The following is a 19,885-nucleotide window of genomic DNA, read 5'->3' on the forward strand; positions in this document are numbered from 1 at the left end:
TTAGAAGATACAACATGAGCAATGAAAATACAGAGATGAGGGGGAGAGAGAATCAGATGGAGCTCAAAGGATTGTCTAAAAGAAACAAAGTTCCTGTCTAGAGGCTCTCCTCTCTAGCTGGTCATAGAGAGAGCAACAACAAATTGATATTTATAGAAAAAAATGATCTTACTATGTTATCTGAAATTGATCGGTGCCGTACATTGATTATGTTGGAGTAATATACTTGATAAAAGTATTTTGTCGCAGGACTCGGGAAAGTGTTGAGTATAAAGTGCATAATACAAATGTGTATAGGCAAATATTATGTTTCAGTTTTTTATTGATTGTACTCTTTGGGTCACGACAGTTTATCTTCAGGAAAATCCTTCAGCCTTTGGTCAATGTCGTCCAATCCTGCCAGCTGAGCTTTCCTAGCGGAGCTCAAGGGAGGGCAGTCATCTGCTACAAGCTGGTAGACGTCATGACGACCATCGGCTTGCGCATTGGCCGGGAGATGGCACGGGAGCACATGACAGGGACCCTGCAGCATTTCTTTGTCTGTTTTGAATTGGTACACGGCGACAGAAGTCCAGGTGCCAAGCCGTGTCCTGGTAAGTAAAGTTAGCTGTAAACATCACTGGTATGGGTATGGTATCAGTGTCATAAAAATGTTGAAGCTTCATGGTGGTCATCAAGTTGACTCAGTGGTTTCTTTCCCTGCCTTTCACTTCAGTGAACCCTGGTTCGAGTCCCACCTCAGACCTGGAGCCTTCCATGATGATTGGGTTGTCAGTCCATAACTGTTTAGGTTCACCCTCACCCCATCTATTCCCTATCTTGTTATTGGTGCTTGAGCTGTTGCTGTGTCGAAATAAATGCATTTGTAAAATGTTGTTGGTGGGCCCCTGAAGTAAAACATGTCTTAGAAATACATTTTGAGTTTTTTTCCTAATCATTATGTTTATGAAAATAAATTGACATCCATATTTGGTAAAACATGTCTTAGAAATACATTTTGAGTTTTTTTCTTAATCATTATGTTTATGAAAATAAATTGACATCCATATTTGGTAAAACATGTCTTAGAAATACATTTTGAGTTTTTTTCCTAATCATTATGTTTATGAAAATAAATTGACATCCATATTTGGTAAACTTCATTGAAAAGTGAAATTCGGTAAATATTGTTTAAAAATTCTCTCTTATCTGATCAACTGGGGGCGCTGTTGCAGTGATGTCATTTCAGGGAGACACTTGCAGCCTGTGAATAAAGGGGGTAAGCCTGTTTCAGTCCCTAGGAGTAGGTGACAGCGTGCCCCTGGTGACACAGTTGATATTGGTTGACAGCCCAAATCAGTCATGTGCAGCCCTGAAGTGGCCATACAACCCTGTGATGATCTCTTATTTTTTGTATTTATTATAAAAATAAGCATTGTTTTTTTTGTATAGTATTTTTTGTGTTAAAAGCCATCATTGTTTTCTTGTATATATCCAGACATGGAGCGACGTTACAATCAGTTTTCCCATAGTACAGACAGTGAGGATATGTACTGTGAGATTAAGGTGGACTCTCAGACCAACCAGTACAAGATAGGAACCCCTACTAAGCTGGAGAACCTCCATGGAGAAATGGCCAGATCACCAAACGCGTTTTCATCTCGGATTTCAGGTCAGTCAATTTTGTCACATTTTGAGATTAGGCCCTACTTTCATAGGTGTGGGTTTTGAGGCATTATGGTGAGGTTTCAATGTATTGTATTCAGTTTGCGTTGACACCCTGTGTAAGTTTACTGTGCTGTGTAGATTTTGTTCTTAGCGATATTGTACTTATTCTACTGCCGTGGAGTATAATTCGGAAAACGGGACACTGCTTAGTTCTGCAAATTTCCTTTAAAATTTGAAATCTTTTCTCTTCATTTTCTATTATTCAAATGCATTTCCTCTCTGGAGTTAGTGCTGCAGTGATACGATTCAGAACAAGACTACCCAGATCACATTCATGATCAGAAAAGGTATCGCTGTCATTCCAGTCACAAACTGCATATTTTTTTTTTTTTAATTGAGTTTAGCAAGCACTGCACCAGATGCCGAGGCATCAGGGTGTGGGTTTGAATCCTGGTCATGACAGTTTTCAATTCAATTCAATTTAAAACCTGTTTTAGCAATTGCCATGGTACCCATGGAAGTGCCTCTCACCAGAGGAAAATTGATGTGCCCCTTCATGAGCGAAGTTCAAGGCCTGAGATTAAAAACGGTTTAAAATTTAAACACTGTATGTTGCAAACCCACAGATAATCTGCATGTGGATGTGCTGGAGGATGGACACAGTGTAGATCCTGAGATCATGAAAGAATTAAGAGAAACTTTTAGTCCTGAGATGGCCAATACAGCTTACATTCCACTCTGTCGACTCACTGGAAGGTAGCAAATAATTTAATTCACAATGGAATTTTTTTAATTTTGTGTTTCAATAGCATACATTTGAACATACACATTATGGAATGACATAAGTCGGTCACTTGTGCAAGTCTATCCCAAGGAGACTTTGTGTGACCAAAAGAGGGACCTACATGTGCTTCCAGAGGGCCAAAGGCCGAGGGAAGCAGGTCCCTCCTTTGGTAACTCACATGTGCGGGGAATAGACGTGCACTAGTGACTAAATTATGCCAGTCCATATGTGTTTTATAACACACCCTGGCCTAAGATATGAAATAAGAAAAGAAACTTGTCAAGGTTTTACTAAACTGTTTTAATTCAACAATTAACCAATGAGCGATCCAATTATAAGCAATTCAAAATATAACAAAGCTGCCAACTCTGACGGCTTTTGCGAAAGACTCCCGTTTTTGACGGCAATCTTTCAACATCCCTTACGCAGTCAAAATCGCCCGGATCCCTAACCAGCTAATGAAAAAAGTATAAATACAAATCAGCCATTCCGTGGTATTTGCGCTTCATAGTAAAAAATTTAAAATGGTAATCGTTGAAGTTTTTACATTTATTTTGAAACAAGAACACCTAGTGCTTCTTCTTCTAAAAAGACTTTATAAAAATATTCTTTATTGTTTTTGCGACAGCCTTGGGAGTAAAGGGTAAAAAGTGTACACAAAAGTCTGAACAATCCTTGAAATTCAGGTTTTGAAAAAAAAATCATGAAACAATAGATGTTCAGATTTAATCATTATGTATAAACAACAAAGAGTCATTAGTAAGGACAGCCAAAATTAAATATGCCTTTTTGAACTATTAACTTTTGAAAAATTCGGAGTTAATTTTTACCCTCGTTTTACTGTCATGCGAGTCACAAAAAAAATGATTATAGTATTTTTTCTATTATAGACCCTCAACATTTTTTTTCTTCTCTCTCATAATAGTGGTCTTTTCAAAGGGTCTTTCAAGAATTAATTAGTTTTTTTTACCTAGGCCTTCTACCTAAACAAAAAAAAACACCCTCAGTTTTGTCACGCGAGTCACGGCTAATGCACTTAATGCACATGGTTAGCAAAAGCTACCAAAGTATCGTGGGGATGATGTCTATGGAATGTTACCAAAGCACCCCCAGCCCACTGGAACATACTACTATGCCCCTGAATTTATAAATTTTTGTTAGAACAATGAATTATAACAGTGTACAATTGTAACCTGGCACACTGTCAGCAGATCATGTTGAACTACATACACTGCATACTGCACTGTACAATACGCTCACATCTGCATAATTTACCTGCATTATTTAAATAATACAAGGAATGATAAACTTAAAACAAGAACAAACAAAAATATTTGATGAAACTGGGTATTTTAAGACAGTATTCTTAAGTTAGATTTGGAGGGGGGCATCAATAAAGAAATTACTTATCAGATTTACATGTACTCAGCCTAACACAGTCTAATGCCATTAGAACTTGACACCAAAATTTGTGGTTTCTTAACCACTCTGCCAAGCGTAGTGAGAAAAAAGTCCTTTCCCCAATCACAAAACAATATAATAATTTCTAGTAAGGGTTCTCTCTATGGGTTTGAGTGGTTCTGAAAAGAACCGGTGGTTTAACAACTCAACGTTTCGACCAGACAGTGTTGTTAAACCACCAATTCTGTTCAGAACCACCCCAACATTACCATGTTTAAAGCCTGTTCAAAGCCTGTTCAGATTATTTTTCCTTTAAATGTTGCTTCAGGTGTTTCTTCCTTTTATGAAAAGATTCAATTTCAAGTTCTGAGTGTTCTGAATAAAATAAAATGTTCTTGTTATGCAGTATCCTGTTTAGTTATTGTATATTTTCTCACTTGTCACGCGAATCACAAACTTCTGTCACGCGAGTCACGTTGCATTTAACAAATTTTCAATTTTTTAAAAACTTTTTATTTTGTACTTTTTATAGTATAATAAAGTGCTTCTCTTGTACTTAAAAAAAAAAGTGATCTGGAACTAAAACGTTCCTCTGAGTTCTCACGACTGGGCAATGGCATACAGGGATGCAACACCTTTCATTTTTTGGCAGTCACGCGAGTCACATTTTTGGAACTCCTATAAAAACATGATACCTACACAATTTGTTTTCCTTTTTTATTTTTTGTTGTAGGGCTCTTCACTAAGTTTATATAAATTGAGTTACATGAGAGCCATGTGTTATATTTTGGAGTATAGATCTTTCAAAAGTTGAAAAACCAGTGAGATTGTCATGCGAGTCACAATGGAATGGCTGAATTGATGAATTTCCTAGCCCTCCGCTGTTTTTTTAACGCTTGTGTGGTATTGTTACGACACTGCCCACGATTGAGCAAAGTGACGTTCACAAAGCGCAATGAATGGAGGTCATTTCCTCACGTCACTGCGTCGTCATCGCACACACGTTTCATATAGCATCTAACTTTTAACTTTACGTTACTTAAGCGTTGCATCTTCTTACTAGGCAACAATAGGATAGGAAGGTGGGTCAGTGCCTCAAAACTAGAAACATGTGCAAGGCATTTGATGTTAATTTCAACTGTAACTGTTAAGTTTAACTGTAATTTCGGAACTGTCATTTCAAAAAATAAATTGTTCTCCCAAGTGTCGCTGCAGCGAGTAAATTTTGTTTTGAGGTATCGCCCAACTCACACGGTTGGATGGCCATTTCAAGGCGAGGGTTACATTTAACTGATGTAGGCTATTATTTGTTTCCTATTTGCCAGTATCCACATGGAGCGAATCCTTTACAATCATGACCTCATTTGGAGATTATCCAGTCAGCATGAGAAAGCCCTTGCAGATCAGAGGGCGGCTGCTGTTTCCACCAGCGCCGAGGTCGGAGATCAAGGTGAGTTCCCTTTAGTCATCTCATGAGGTCAGAGTTCCAAGGTCATTCATTGATCGCCGTGTCAGTGCAACAACGCTGTATCTCAAACACCCCCCCCCACCCCCAAACGAGTTGTCATGGTCGAGTGGTTAAGAGCATAGAATTCAAGTTCTGGTGCAGTGCTAAGAGTGTGGGTTCAAATCCCGGTCGTGACACTTGTGTCCTTGAGCAAGGTACTTTACTATAATTGCTTCTCTTCACCCAGGGGTATAATTGGGTACCTGCGAGGGTAGAGGTTGATAATTTGTATGAAAAGCCACAAGCGCCTTACAGGCAGCTCTGGTCTGTATACTCCCAAGGGAGCTGAGAAACGTTAAATGGATGTTATTGGCCCTATGACCAGGGCACTAATGTAAAGCACATTGATTATTGTGAAATGCGCTATATAAGAATTTGTTATTATTATTATTTTTCATAGAACTTTTCGCAAATACCCATTTCGCAAGCGCTAAATGATGAATGAGGTGCATGCGGGTCTAGCAAGCGATCAACAAGCATGCACGTCATTCCACGCCAAACGCATGCATGCCAAGTATTTGCGGTAAGGGTTATGTATCTGCCCGCCAGCCAGGTTGCTGAGTACTTGTCTAAATATATGTTACACTTCTTCTTAAAACTGTTGTTTTGTTTTGTTCTTGGAATCCTTTGATTGGCCATTTTTTTAATTTATATTTGCTGGCAAATACAACAAAATTAAACTTAATGAAATCACCCATGTGTTTCTTTTTTGATACTAAAATCAAATCTATTTTAATTTAGAAAAAATTGATCACATTTTGATGACCTTTTCTTTTTGAAGGTGAAGCCGTGCAGAGGCAAACCTCCTGGTTTGTGGACATTGGTGCACTGGGTAAGTTAGAAATGATTTGTGAAGGTTTAAACCAACCTCGTTCCCAGGGTTGATCGATCTCACCGCGCCATTTTTTCCCAGCGTGCCTTGCTCAATTATAACCCCTGGAATTGTCAAATTTAAATGTGCTATATGCTAGCACATTTAAATGAGCCATAAATGAGCGTACATATTCATTATTCAATCTTTTCTACGCGCGCACTCATGTCTTTCGTCTTAAAGAATGTTTTTGTTTTTGTTTTTAAAAAACGTGTTCGTGTCATAAAAAACGCGGGCGTGATCAACAGAAAAATATCTTAAAACTACGCGCGCACGCACTTGAAATCTAATGCATAACCAATTTCCTGAGCCAATCAGAGTTGTTTCCCAGTACATGCCTCCCAGGGGTTATAGTGACGAGAGGTATTGCCCATGGTAGCGAGGCTGGGTTTGCAGGCTGAGATTTCTGCACTGCATGGGGCAAGGGTTCTAAATAGTGGCCCCCCCCCCCCAGTTTAAAACCCCTGGTGTGTCGTGGCCGAGCTGATAAGAACACCGGACTCAAGTTCTAGTGTTTCTGAAGTGCAAAGGTTAGAACAGTAAACGCAAAGGTTAACCAAAATCCCATACTTACCTCCTTATCCCATGCTCAACCAATTGAAATGTTCTATTCTATTCTTTCCCTGCCAGACAACACAGAAGATCTTTTAGACCCTGGAAACGTTAACCAGAACCCCAATGCACAGGTCATCGGTAATCGGATTGACATTACCACCTACAGCAGTGATTCGGACAGTGATGAGGAGGATACCAGTCAAAATGTGGCCCGATCGACCAACGTGTTTAAGAGTAAGCGCCAGAATCCAAGGTAAAAGTTCAAGCATTCCTGTGACTCATTGATTTACCACTCACTGTCTGGAATTTGTTCCATTCTCCTAAACTACACCTGAGGTTCATTTTATGTTGATTTTGTTCAGCTTGATACTTCAAAACTTTGGCTGGAAGCCACAACCAAAACAAATAAACTTACAGTCTTGACATTTATTTGTTATCGCACACTACTTTATTTCACACTATTATACTACTTCCAATATTAATCCACCTTTCAAACTCTTGCCTTGATCCAATCAGCTTACTGATGGGAAAAAGTAAACGGCAGCTCAAAGGAGAATGGCTGTCTTACTGGGAGAACTTCTGTGGTGAGTTTTTATAATAAATATATTTAATAGATGTGCTAACAGACATCGGTGTATATGGGTAAAAACCCAAAATATTCTTTATCCCTGATGCAAATTTAACATCTATAAAATCATTTGCAGTACCCACTGCTAAAACATGGGAATCGAACTGCCTCTTGCTACCAGGCAATCTCGGTGGTCTAGTTGGTAAGACACTGCTCCAGAATTGCAAATGTTGTGGGTTTGAATCTCACCCAAGTAAAATGCCTGTAAATTGTTTACAGAACTCAGGTAAGTACTGAGTATACAGTGCTAACAGACATCAGTGTATACATGTATGGGTAAAAACCAAAAATAATAAATATATTATAAACAAAATTTATCAGTAGGCCCCTATTGGTCAAAACAAATTACTCTTTCAAGAAAACACATAGATAATTTTCTTAAGGTAATCATAAACCTTCAAAGAACAGGAATCACCTAACCTTAAAATCTAACAACCATAAGTGTGATCCTCATGTCAACGCAGGAAGAGTAATCCTGACTTGGAATGCACAATCCAAGAAACATATCTGACAGTTACATTTCTCAGATTCAAATTTTGGGGGATCAAAACTGATATCTTTTTCCATAACAACATTCATTTTTTTTTAAAGTTGAATTATTCTGGAACTGCTTTATACTGTCAACAGCTGCTGTACTTGTAAACAAGTAATTTTGTAGTGCCATTAGTTTTAAGAGTGATTACCAAACGAATACCTTCTCGTTAAAGGGAAGGTACACGTTTGGTAATTACTCAAAACAAATGTTAACTTAAAAACTGACTTGGTAACAAGCATTGGAGAGCTGTTGATGGTATAAAACATTGTGGGAAATGACTCCCTCTGAAGTAACATAGTTTTTGAGATGAGGTAATTTCTCACTAAAATAATAAAAGACTTCTAGCTAGAAGTCTTTTATTCTTATCTGAAAGCACACAATTTCGTCCAGCAAGGGTGTTTTTTCTTTCATCATTTTCTCGCAACTTCGATGACCAATTGAGCCCAAATTTTCACAGGCTTGTTATTTTATGGTTATGATGGGATACACCAAGCGAGAAGACTGGTCTTTGACAATTACCAAACAATTACCTTCCCTTGAATCAGGCCTAAATATATAAAACAAAATATTAATCTCACTAAACAGTTGGTTTCATGATTTTTCGTTTCCGCAGACAACGCTGAAAGTTCCTCTCTGACCTACAACCAAATCAAACTGCAGACTTTTGTTGGTAAGTTATTTGACTTCTTTGCAAATCTAACTCCATTTCCCTGCCTTTCACCCCTTTGGACCTCGGTTGGAAGCCTTGCATGTGGATTGGGGTTTTCAGTCCCTACCTGACTGCAGGGGTTTTTCCTGTAGTGGTTTTCCTCCCAGGTCTAAAACTTAAATTGCTTCATTGTCCTTCTCTACAAAAAATGTTGGTGTATTGTTTCTAGTTGACCCCTTGGACATGCGTCACACGCGACGACTGATGCCACGTTCGCCATGTTGGTGGTCAATAGGTTTACGTGTAAATACCTAAAATGCGCACTTCACTAAATAACACACGTTGACATTGACCACCAAAATGGCGCATCCAAGATTATTCTGATGATGACGTCAGGTGAATTGGGTCAATAGGATGCATTGTTCGTGGCCGAGCAGATAAGAGCACTGAACTCAAGGCTCTGGTGCTTCTGTTCAGCAGAGCGTGGGTACGAATCCCGGTCGTGACAATTGTGTCCCTGAGCAAGACAGTTTACTATCATTGTTTCTCTCCTTCCAGGGGTTAATGGGTACCTGTGAGGGCAGAGATGGTTCTTGTGATTAATTTAGCCGAGTAGCTCATTGTAATAATGCGTAGGCTGCATACTCTCCACCAGGGAGCTGAGAATGATTTAAGGCCCATTGACCAGGGGTAATAATGTGAAGCGCTTTGATATGCCCTCCGGGTGTGAAAAGCGCTTTATAAAGGATTTGGGTACTTTTTGAAACACAAAACACAATGTTTTTGAGAAATGAGTAAAACAATGTCATGAAAATACGTTTTTACATGCTAAAAAAATTTTCGTCTCATGATCAGTGAGACGAAAATTATTTTCATGACATTGTTTTACTCATTTCTCAAAAACTACAGCACCTCAGCAAGTAATATTTTCAGGGAAGCTTTCTACTATTATTATCTGCAAACTGTGTAAGTGTAATGTAAATCTGTGGACATTGTGTTTTTTGTCTCAAAAAAAGTACATAGACCCTTTAATATAAAAACTGGTTATTATTATTAATATCATATAATTCAATTTTTTTTTAGATACTATCAGTACCGTGCAATTGTTTTGAAATAATTGTTGTCTGTCGCCCTCTTTGTCAAGGTCATACTGGAGGCATCAAGGCCTTGTTTGGCATGGATAATGAGAACTCCTTCATGAGTGCCAGCAAGGACAAGACGGTCAAACTCTGGTCTCTACGAAACCAAGGCGATGGGTCAGGGAAATCGTCTTGCCGCTTCACCTACTCACATCACAAGAAAGGTGTCTTCTCTGTCACCTTTCTCGAGTCGCAAAGGCTTGTTGCTTCTTGTGATGGAAATGTACATGTGAGTTTTTAGTTCACTTCGTTTCAATTTGTTCACCAGGATTTGTTTGTTTTTATTATTTGAAATAAAAAAATTGCAAATCATAGGATCTAGAAGAAAAAACAGTACAATAGTTTAAAGAAGAAAACTAAAATGTAAAAACTAGCAAAGTAATGAGGAACCCGGGATAGGGGGCAGATACATGTAGGAAAACTAAAATGTAAAAACTAGCAAAGTAATTAGGAACCCGGGATAGGGGGCAGATACATGTAGGAAAACTAAAATGTAAAAAGTAGCAAAGTAATGAGGAACCCGGGATAGGGGGCAGATACATGTAGGAAAACTAAAATGTAAAAACTAGCAAAGTAATGAGGAACCCGGGATAGGGGGCAGATACATGTAGGAAAACTAAAATGTAAAAACTAGCAAAGTAATGAGGAACCCGGGATAGGGGGCAGATACATGTAAGAAATTACCTCCATTGGGGACGTACACTAAATCCATTAGAAGCAAAATAAGCAGAGAAAGCCTATAGAGTGACAGAGAATCACTTTCAAAGTGGCTGACCATTTGGTTCTAAAACCAGAGAAAACCCATCAAGCCAAGCCTGGCAACTCAAACGAAAGACCAGTAAAACATTACAAAAATAATAAAAAATTCTGTATGCTTTCTAACCCCTTTCATGTATTTCCACTTCACTGCTTATGTTTCACTTAGTTACCTGTTCATGTTTGTTGTGTTGTCATTTATCCTTCAAGAAAGACTCTGCTAGGGTCGAAACGTCAGGCCATTAACTATTTTTTGCATTTATACCCTCGGTCCATTTGGTTTGTAAGTTGTTTGCAACAGCTAATTCTATTTTCAAGTAAGTAGGGTTTGAAAAAAATGAACATTTCATTCTCCTTAGATGATCCTAGCGTACTGATCAAAAAAATATTCCATTATTATTTGAAGAAGTTACAAAAAGGACCTGTGGTATAAATGAATGAAATTATTAATGGTCTTGCAGTTAACCTTATCAGAGCCTTTATCGGACGCTTAATGACAACAATTTTTTTCTATTGGTATTCCTTCAAACTTACATGTACAAACAACAGTGGAAATGGTACAGGAAACTGACAGTAATTTTGTGCTCTTAATAATTCATTTTCATTTTTAAACGATTCTTTCCAGCTGTGGGACCCGTTCACTGGTGCCCAGGTTCACCGCTACGATCTTGCCAAGTTTGTGCCGAGCCTTCTAGTCAAGATGCCGTCACCAAGCCCAGTGCTAGTGGTTGCCATGGCAGACACCAGTGTAAGGCTTATTGACACTCGCAGTAGCATCGTACAGCAGGAGCTCAAAGTGGCCTCTGGAACCCTGGGTAAGGTGTTGAACGTCATAGACTAACTATTAGCTGGGCACAGTTTTATAAAGCTGCTTTGGCAGAAAATTTTGCTGAAAAATGTTCTGCTAAGTTAAACTAAGTGGTTGGGGGAGTGGTACATGTATAAACACACAAAATAATAAATTATGGCGCTGGTGAATCACGCATCATCAAAGCACCGGTGAATCATGCATCATCAAGGCACCGTACATTCTTGGGTTATCACGCAAAATGTCGCAAGGGTATTGCAAGTTTAGGGCGTGGCGGTCCACACGTGGGCCACGCGCAGATGGTATTGAACCAAAGAAAATATGGGGACGCAATCTTCTCAAAGGTTGAACCATAGTTGAACATTGTGTGGGCTACACCAATCCCAACTCAAGCAAATGCCAAATTCCAATCACAGACACAAATTGCTGACCCTAGTCACAGACACAAGTTGCCGACACCGACTGGCATTTAATTTCACATAAAATAGTACTACAGACAAGTAGCGCATATATTGCGCACAGGCTGTATACTCCCCAGGGGGGCTGAGATGGTTTAAGGCCCAGTGACCAGGGGTAATAATGTCGGAAGCGCTTTGAGACACATATGAAAAATGCTATATAAAAACGGGTTATTAAGAGTAGACATCACAATTGGGAAACAATGAAATGAACTAGTCCATCTTGCATGTCCATATGCCCTTGATCAGCAGGCAATTAGTTTTTGGTGAAATCTGACTTCAAGCAACACTTCCAACCATCTTGGCATGCTGACTAGTGCAGTCTAACTATTATTGACTAGACAGAGTTCAGGCAAAGGTAGTTGATCGTAGTCAACAACAGTTCTTGCCCAAACTTGGCCTTGGCATGTTATGTGGGCTTTTGTTCGTTCGTCATTCTTCCTGTTGTTTGTTGGCAGCATTTTGGCCCTGAATGTTTCATTTTATTTCAAGTAATAAACCATGAGGGACTAATTTTATTTATCAATAGAGTGTTTACCGTTGTTCTTTCAGGACTGATTCGTTGCTTAGCCGTCAGTCCAGGCAGTTCTACTCTGGGTGTTGGTCTTTCCTCGGGTGTGCTGTCCATGGTTGACTTGAGCTCTGGATTGTTACTGGGTGGATGGCGTGCTCACGATGGAGAGGTTATGCAGGTAAGAACTGTGACCACACATAATTCGTACACCTGCCTTAAACAAACGTGTCTAGTTGGCTACTTGTCATGATCAGAATGCACAGCATAGTCTGGATAACATGCCTTTTTATATTGCTTGACTTGATTTGGCTTAGCTGTTTAGTCAAGGTGTCCCTTGGCTTCCTTGGATAATTGTCTCCATTGCCATGAAACTTGTCCCGGTATCCTTGTGTAAAAGACACTGGACACTATTAGTAATTGTCCAAAACCAGTCTTCTCACTTGGTGTATCTCAACATATGCATAAAATAACAAACCTGTGAAAATTTGAGCTCAATTGGGCGTCAAAGTGGCGAGATAACTATGAAAGAAAGAACACCCTGGTCACACGAAGTTGTGTGCTTTCAGATGCTTGATTTCGAGACCTCAAAATGCAATTCTGAGGTCTCAAAATCTAATTCGTGGAAAACTGCTCTTTCTCAAAAAATATGTCACTTCAGAGGGAGCCGTTTCTCACAATGCTTTATACTATCAACCTCTCCCAATTACTCCTCACCAAGTAAGGTTTTATACTAATAATTATTTTGAGTAATTACCAATAAATGCCTTTAACCCTGGGCCAAATTTCAATACAAACGTGTGTACATGTAGCTTCTAAAGCACAAAAGGAGCTATAAGCACAAATAATTTGTTCTTACCAGAATGAGGTTATCAGCCAAAACACAAAATCTTATCTACCTATTTTGAACTATTTTTTTTCCGTCCAGTTTTGCTTAGCAGAAAAATGTTACGCAAGATGTTCTGCTGAGCAACTTTTCAAAATTTAGCCCTTGATTCTGTGTTTGATCACTTTTGTCATCCAACCCTTTTCTGACTTAAAAAAAAATTAAAGGCAAACTTTGTGAATTGTTTTTGTCACAGATAAAAGCTTGTAGTGGTAACCGGTTCCTGACATCATCTGTGGATCATACCATTGCGCTATGGAGGGAAGATGGAACTAAGGCGTGTACTTTCAGGGGTATGTCAAGAGTGGGTTATGATACAAATTGATTATGGTTTTGAGGGTGAACAGTTGATATTACCTCCCCTAGGAATTCAGCCCTTCCATGTAAAAAATGTAAAAAATAACAATTTGAGAAAAGCAAGTACATGGATAAGCTGTTTTGCCATGTAAAAACAGTATGAAAGTGTAAAAAGAGACTGAGATAGGAAATGTTATATTCACATCCATACTTAGTATACCTTTGAAACTTTGCCCTCAATTTAACCAGAAATTTGTAGAAAGAGACATCTGCATCTGCATCTGTTAGCTACTGTACACAGACTGAGCTAGGAAATGTTATATTCACACCATACTTTGTATACCTTTGAAACTTTCACTCTCAATTTACCCAGAAATTTGGAGTTGGGCTGTGTTGCCATGGAAGGGCCGTATTAGACTGGGGACCTGTCTTTATCCGCAAGGATAAAAGACAGGTCCCCGCTGTCAGATCCATTGATTCCATTGGATACAATCATCGTTTGATAAACATGCAGTGCCCAAATAGTCACTGCTGTCACGTCCGCAATAGAAGTTGACAGCGCATCTCTATGTGAAATGTCAGAGGTCAAACTACACGCCGGTTTTGCAATTTTTTTAGGCCGGTCTCTGGCGTTATTCATGAGCCTCAAAGTTTGACGTCAGATGTTCACGCTAGGGCCGTATTGGCATTTGACAAACTAGTCTTTCAGACAAAGCCGAGGGATCTAGTTTACTTCCAATACCAAGGAGAGCTAATATTGACGTTCCACTGCCACCCAAAATAAACCATATGATTTCTTTACTATATTTCATATTCATCTAGTTCGGATCCTTGAGCTTAGAGAAAACGCGGATTGACATTTACGTGTGCAGCCGTCGATTTCACCAAACTCTTCCTAACTTAAGATTAATCTTAGGACTTATAGGATGAGTCCCAACCCTGCACTGTAGCATTCAGACCTTAAGATTAATCTCAAGTTAGGACGAGTTATAGGATTAATCCTAGCGTTTCGTGAAATCGGCTGCTGCATCTTTTTATATGTGTACTACACCCGTGTGACAGATGTAGTAGTGCTTTTTAAAGCACATGCGTACCCGTCTACCACTTTATGTATCACACCTTTGCATGATACTGGCGCATACTTGGTAAATAGTAGGATGGTTAATGGACCAGTGAGAAATAGGCTCTCAATCAAGAATATGAATGAGGTTTATTGTTTTTTGAAACTCTTACAGCAGGAAAACTTAACAGCAGGAGACTTTTGGGAACACTAGGTGGCGGCAGACTAGTTCTTTGAGATACTAGAGTGCTGTGCCCTTGTTAGACTGTTTGGTGAGGATTGTGAAAATTATGCATTGTACCTCTGGAAGCCAGTAATAGGGTTTTGAGTACCGGGTTGATGTGTTAAGATTTTCTTGTTCAAGTGAGGATGTTTTTATTTGTTGCCTTTAGGTGCGTCAGAGCCCGTCCACTGCATGAGTGTTTGTGATGGTCAGATTGTATCAGCAACAACATCCAATAGAGTTGGGATTCATACCACCTTGGACCAACAGGTAAGATGAAACTTTAATTTCTCATATTTATTTTTGCTTTGTTATTGCATTATTTTTTGTAAATTTGTATCTTTGTATTTTGGTGCTGTTGCCCTGGTTTTACTAATAAGGGTAGCGACGAGTTCCTGAACGGACATTTAAGAACGAGTCACTACTCTTTTATTCCCATTCATAACTGCCCCCTTTTTTTTTTCTTTTTTTTTAAACGTACAATTAGAGACACTTTGACATATGAAAATTTGAGATTTGAAATATATTTTTTCAAAAGCTTTGTAAAGAATCTGTTTGATGCGCGTGGGTTGTGTTAACGCGCATGGGTTGTGTTAACGCGCATGGGCACTTAGAAATAGATTGTGCGCTGTTACTAATGGCTTTGAATTGCATTCCACGTGCTTATCTTGCGCGCGTGCGCCCGATACGCGGAAGCCAGCCGGTTATAAACAGCTCCAGCTGGTCATTACCAACCATTTAAACACCCCCCAGTGACGAGCTCTCCACCAATAGGAGTAGAGAAACTGTCTTGGGTATTTATGAATGTAGTTCTTCAAGGACACCAGCACTATAGCTTTTAGAAACAGAGTATTAAAGCGGTGTATAAACAAATACTATTATTATCATTACTATAATGTGGCCAGCTTAATTCCAACATAAGTCAATTGACTTTACCAGCATATAATGCAATGTGCTTATTTTTGTGGCATTTAACCTCTAGTTCATTGAGCCGGTCTCACATGTTAATACAGCCCCCCGATGACCAGTCTTTGACCAATGAGAGTGCATAAACTCACTTTGGTGTTTATTATTAAGAATTTAAGACTAGATAATGGATTTATAATGAGTTAATTTAAATAATAAACCACAAGAGAAGCTGACTGGGTACATTTTCAATGATTTGGATAGGGCTAGATAGTTCCAACCCCGCTCTAGTCAATGTTGTTTGTTTGACCCAAAATTTATTTACACTTTGGGAAATGTAAGTCATTGTCATTTGCTTACATTTGTGGTGTTTTATTGGGGTTTTTTTTTTCAATCCTTACAAATGTTCCACCCCTCCCATATTATTAACACTCCAGCCTTATGCACCAAGTCTGTTTATAAAAAAGTTTCAGAATTGTTTTTTTAAATTGTTGATAAAAACAGTATTTTGTAACAATGTTACATTTTTGTTTTGCCAATTATTCAGGCTTCGTTTTCGAGTCATCGTGTTCGCTCAGATTTGGTGAAAGGAATGGTAACAACCCTGGATGTGATGCCTTTGAATCGACTGTTCCTTGTCGGCTCTGATACCGGCTTAGTCACTTTACTGGCATAACTCAGGGAGAAGCAACGTGAAGGAAAACAATCTCTGATTGTTTCCACTATCTTTGACATGAGGAGGATAAACGGATTGTTTATGGGTTGGGTTTTTTGGGGGGTGGGTTAGTCTTCACTGGCAGAAGGCGCTACATCAACTATTTTGTAGGCTATCTAGGAGGGACTGGGCATCCCTATAAATCTGGATAGGGACAGTGCTTGACTGTTTTGGTTTTCCTCCCGGGGAAAAAAAGCATGCAGATCAAAACAAGGCTAAATGGCATAAATCCCTTCCAAGAAACTCAGGAAAAAAACAGTTATGACCATAATTGAGATTGACTAAAGGCACCGGTCCCACTGCAACGATAATGATCACGTCGCAAAGAGAACGCGTTCTGTTGGTTGAATTGCTCCACGCAGAATACGCACACGCTCATTCAACCAATAGAATGCGTTCTCTTGGCGTTGTTATCGTTATCGCTGCAGTGGGACGGGCCTTAAGACTTCTCAGGCCTGCACTTGTAGTTTCACATACATAGGTTGAACTACGCGGCACAAAAACAAAGCCCCCCCCCCCTCCATTAGAGAATCCTTCGACCAGTCCATGTCACCATAACTATATTTATTTATGTAAACAAAGGTTGCATGGACTAGACCTGTACTGCAGGCGTTGTTCATAAAAGTCTGAACAAAAAAGTAATTTACAACTTAAAAGTCATGGCATTATTTACACATAAAAAACGGGGCACTGCTAAAAAGTGTATGTGAAGAAAAGAAGAGACAACTTTTATGCGATATGTTAATGATTTATTGTTGTCAAACAGTTCTGGTAAGCGATATTTGTCTGTGCTTAGCTATATTTTGATATCTTGGTTCTAAATTTAAAAAAAATTACCTATGTGCATTACCAGGCATAGAGCTGCTAAGATTTAGGCAGCTATGTGCTTACATTGCTTTTTTTCTGGGTTTTTTCTTGCTTAGTAAAAGAAAAATGAGGATAGTTGATATACAAACAGTATTTTTCGAAGTAAGTTCTGTGAAGCTGTCTGGATTCAATACGCAGCTGTGGTCTTTATGCAATAATGGGAACATGGTGTTGAAAACCAAAACAGAAAGTGCAATAATATCACAGGTCACTTCAACAAATGGTGAGAAATATGATTCCAGGTTTTGTGCTATTTTAAAAGTTGATTTTGTTTTCACTATAAATCAAAACAATGTAAGGCGTCTGTTGTTTCTGATGTTCTGTACAAAATATTAATTTATTCTTTTCTTTATGTGCGTGTGTCTGTGTGTTTCAATGCTACATACGCAGTGTGTACCTTGGAACAATAGAGGTGCACATAATGTAGGGACTTTAAACACGAACCGAGGACCTATAACAAAAGAAGACAATGGTACCCAGTTGGAAAGTGTGTACAAAACCAATGGGAGCTGTTGCCAAAAAGTTAAGGGTACAACAACAGAGGGACAACAGGAGGTTTCTGGTGTCAGGTGTTAATGCTTGTGTTATTGTGGAAAATGGACAAATATTTATAAAATATCAAAACATCCTTACTTGTAAAAAGGATTGGTGACAAAATGGTGCAAATAAAAAGATTGATAATCATATTCATATAAGTAATAATAAGTTTGTATATAGCGCCTTATGCATTGCCTCAATCAAAAAGTATTAAAGTCACCTGGAAGTGGTATTTTTTCAAAATGTAGCTTTTGTCACTATTATATGTGTTTTGATGAGTGGAATGTGAATAAACAGTTAACTAAGGTTTTTAAAAATCAGTTCTTATGTTATTTACAAATTTAAGAGTAGACCCGACCCGAGAGGGCGCTGTTCGTGACGTCAATCGAGGCAGACTTTGCCTGTAATGCGTAGAGTAAACACACGTGCAAAGTACATGTACGGACCACGTCGTGAGTTTGTACGTTTCAAAAAAAAAATGCCGACCAGGTGTATTGCTGCTGAATGCAGAAAAACACTTTTTGAAATGTACCAACTCACGACTTGGACGTACATGTACTTTGCACGTGTGTTTACTATACGCATTGCAGGCAAAGTCTGCCTCGATTGACGTCACAAAAGGGGTAGGCGGAGTCAGCCCCCAAACAACTTTATATATTTTTTTAAACATATAAATCGCAACAAACAATTACTAAAAAACTTGCTTTATTGTTCGTAAGCATATACTCTTATGTTTGAAAGAAAAACATTTTTATTTCCAGGTGACTTTAAGTAAAAGAGCTATGTAATGGATATTGAAAATGCACTTTTTTAACAATTGTCAGGCATGTGACTGTAACTTCACCAAAAAAAGAGGAAATTACAAAATTTCAATGATTTTGTAAAGTAATTTTGAATTTTGAATGGTGAAATAGAGATTAAAAAAGAGAAAATCAGCTGATCCGAGGAAAAGTGGCATGTATGAATTGTAAGGAAGGGAGTAAAGGAGAGTTTGGCACACCACAGTATTTGTCCTTATAAATTGTAAATGTCAATATGTCTTGCAGATACATTATGATGTATGTTGTCATAGTCGGGGTTTTCTTTTTTTAAAGAAAATGTTATATCTAAAAATATTGTTCATCATCGCAAAACTGTGTTCAAGTCTTTTTTCTGTGTTCAAAATTACACTATATTGCAGGTAGGTAATGATATGTCATTTCAAATGGTTTTAATTTCTTCCATGTTTTTAAAACGTATGTATTGCTGGATATGTAAACGATTTTTATTTAATGGATTTTAAAATATATTTCGTCAACATACACGTGGCGTAAATAGCCCTTTTGCAATTTGAAATTGTACAACCGGAGGCCGGGAATAGCTCCAATCAGGCGATTTGTTCTGCCGGATCACGCAAGTTGAAATGAACACGTTGCCTTGGATCGGTCGAGTTGGTCTTTGAAAAGCGTTTGTAACCGTTTGTTATAAAATGCATATGGGTAGAAAGATGTTAGGAGTCAAAAATTTGACTCCCATATTAGAAGTCAAAAATTTTACTCCTATATGGCCGACTGTGTAAGTCGACGAGGTAAAAGGAAAACCGTGCACTACGTTCGAGGCATGTTTGTGTGGATCATTGTATTCTACTTAGACATTATCTCTTGCTACCCATATGCATTTTATAACAAACTGTTACAAAGCAACGTATTCCTTTAAAGACCTGCTTGAACGAAAATGTCAAGTCGTGAACTTTGCTGAATTCCACTTAAAATGTTTTCGATGAATAAGGAAATCGAGTCATATGATTATGAATAGGTTTCAATTGTGTAAAAAAACAATCTTTTTGTATGCCCTTGTCCAGAGCTTTTCTGCGAGATTTGCGAAAAGCCCCGTTACGTAATCACTCTCAAAACGTCATAAGTAGATAAAGGCGCTTTGTTGCAGCGTGGATGTATAACAAAGCAAACTCCCACAAATGACGTCAGCGGCATTGTCCTTTGGCGCCCGCTCTCAACGGCTGAAGTGTTTTTAGTTTTTCAAAAAAACAGGTAGGGGCCTGATTTTTTAGTCGATAATTACGAAAAGTTCAGAAGTGTACACATATCAAAATTACATTAAAATGGTAAACAAGTGCATTATAAACAAGTAAAAATCCAATTTCTGTTG

At 38.5% G+C, this 19,885-nt stretch overlaps 1 protein-coding gene across 1 annotated transcript in view; it reads left to right on the top strand.

Annotated features, from left to right (window-relative positions):
• The window catches only part of LOC117290858 (WD repeat-containing protein 81-like), a 35,612-nt gene extending 17,589 nt beyond the window's left edge, over positions 1 to 18,023 (top strand). The window contains exons 14-27 of the mRNA XM_033772416.1: positions 350 to 593; positions 1,478 to 1,651; positions 2,274 to 2,403; positions 5,158 to 5,282; positions 6,121 to 6,171; positions 6,841 to 7,018; positions 7,282 to 7,349; positions 8,542 to 8,598; positions 9,722 to 9,945; positions 11,098 to 11,287; positions 12,291 to 12,430; positions 13,332 to 13,428; positions 14,885 to 14,985; positions 16,169 to 18,023. Coding sequence (XP_033628307.1) covers positions 350 to 593; positions 1,478 to 1,651; positions 2,274 to 2,403; positions 5,158 to 5,282; positions 6,121 to 6,171; positions 6,841 to 7,018; positions 7,282 to 7,349; positions 8,542 to 8,598; positions 9,722 to 9,945; positions 11,098 to 11,287; positions 12,291 to 12,430; positions 13,332 to 13,428; positions 14,885 to 14,985; positions 16,169 to 16,297 — 1,908 coding nt within the window. The 3' untranslated portion in view covers positions 16,298 to 18,023. The remainder of the gene's footprint in view (positions 1 to 349; positions 594 to 1,477; positions 1,652 to 2,273; positions 2,404 to 5,157; positions 5,283 to 6,120; positions 6,172 to 6,840; positions 7,019 to 7,281; positions 7,350 to 8,541; positions 8,599 to 9,721; positions 9,946 to 11,097; positions 11,288 to 12,290; positions 12,431 to 13,331; positions 13,429 to 14,884; positions 14,986 to 16,168) is intronic.
• The last annotated feature ends 1,862 nt before the right edge of the window (positions 18,024 to 19,885 follow it).

Source organism: Asterias rubens, chromosome 1, assembly GCF_902459465.1.
Source record: "Asterias rubens chromosome 1, eAstRub1.3, whole genome shotgun sequence".
In the NCBI taxonomy this organism is placed as follows: domain Eukaryota; kingdom Metazoa; phylum Echinodermata; class Asteroidea; order Forcipulatida; family Asteriidae; genus Asterias; species Asterias rubens.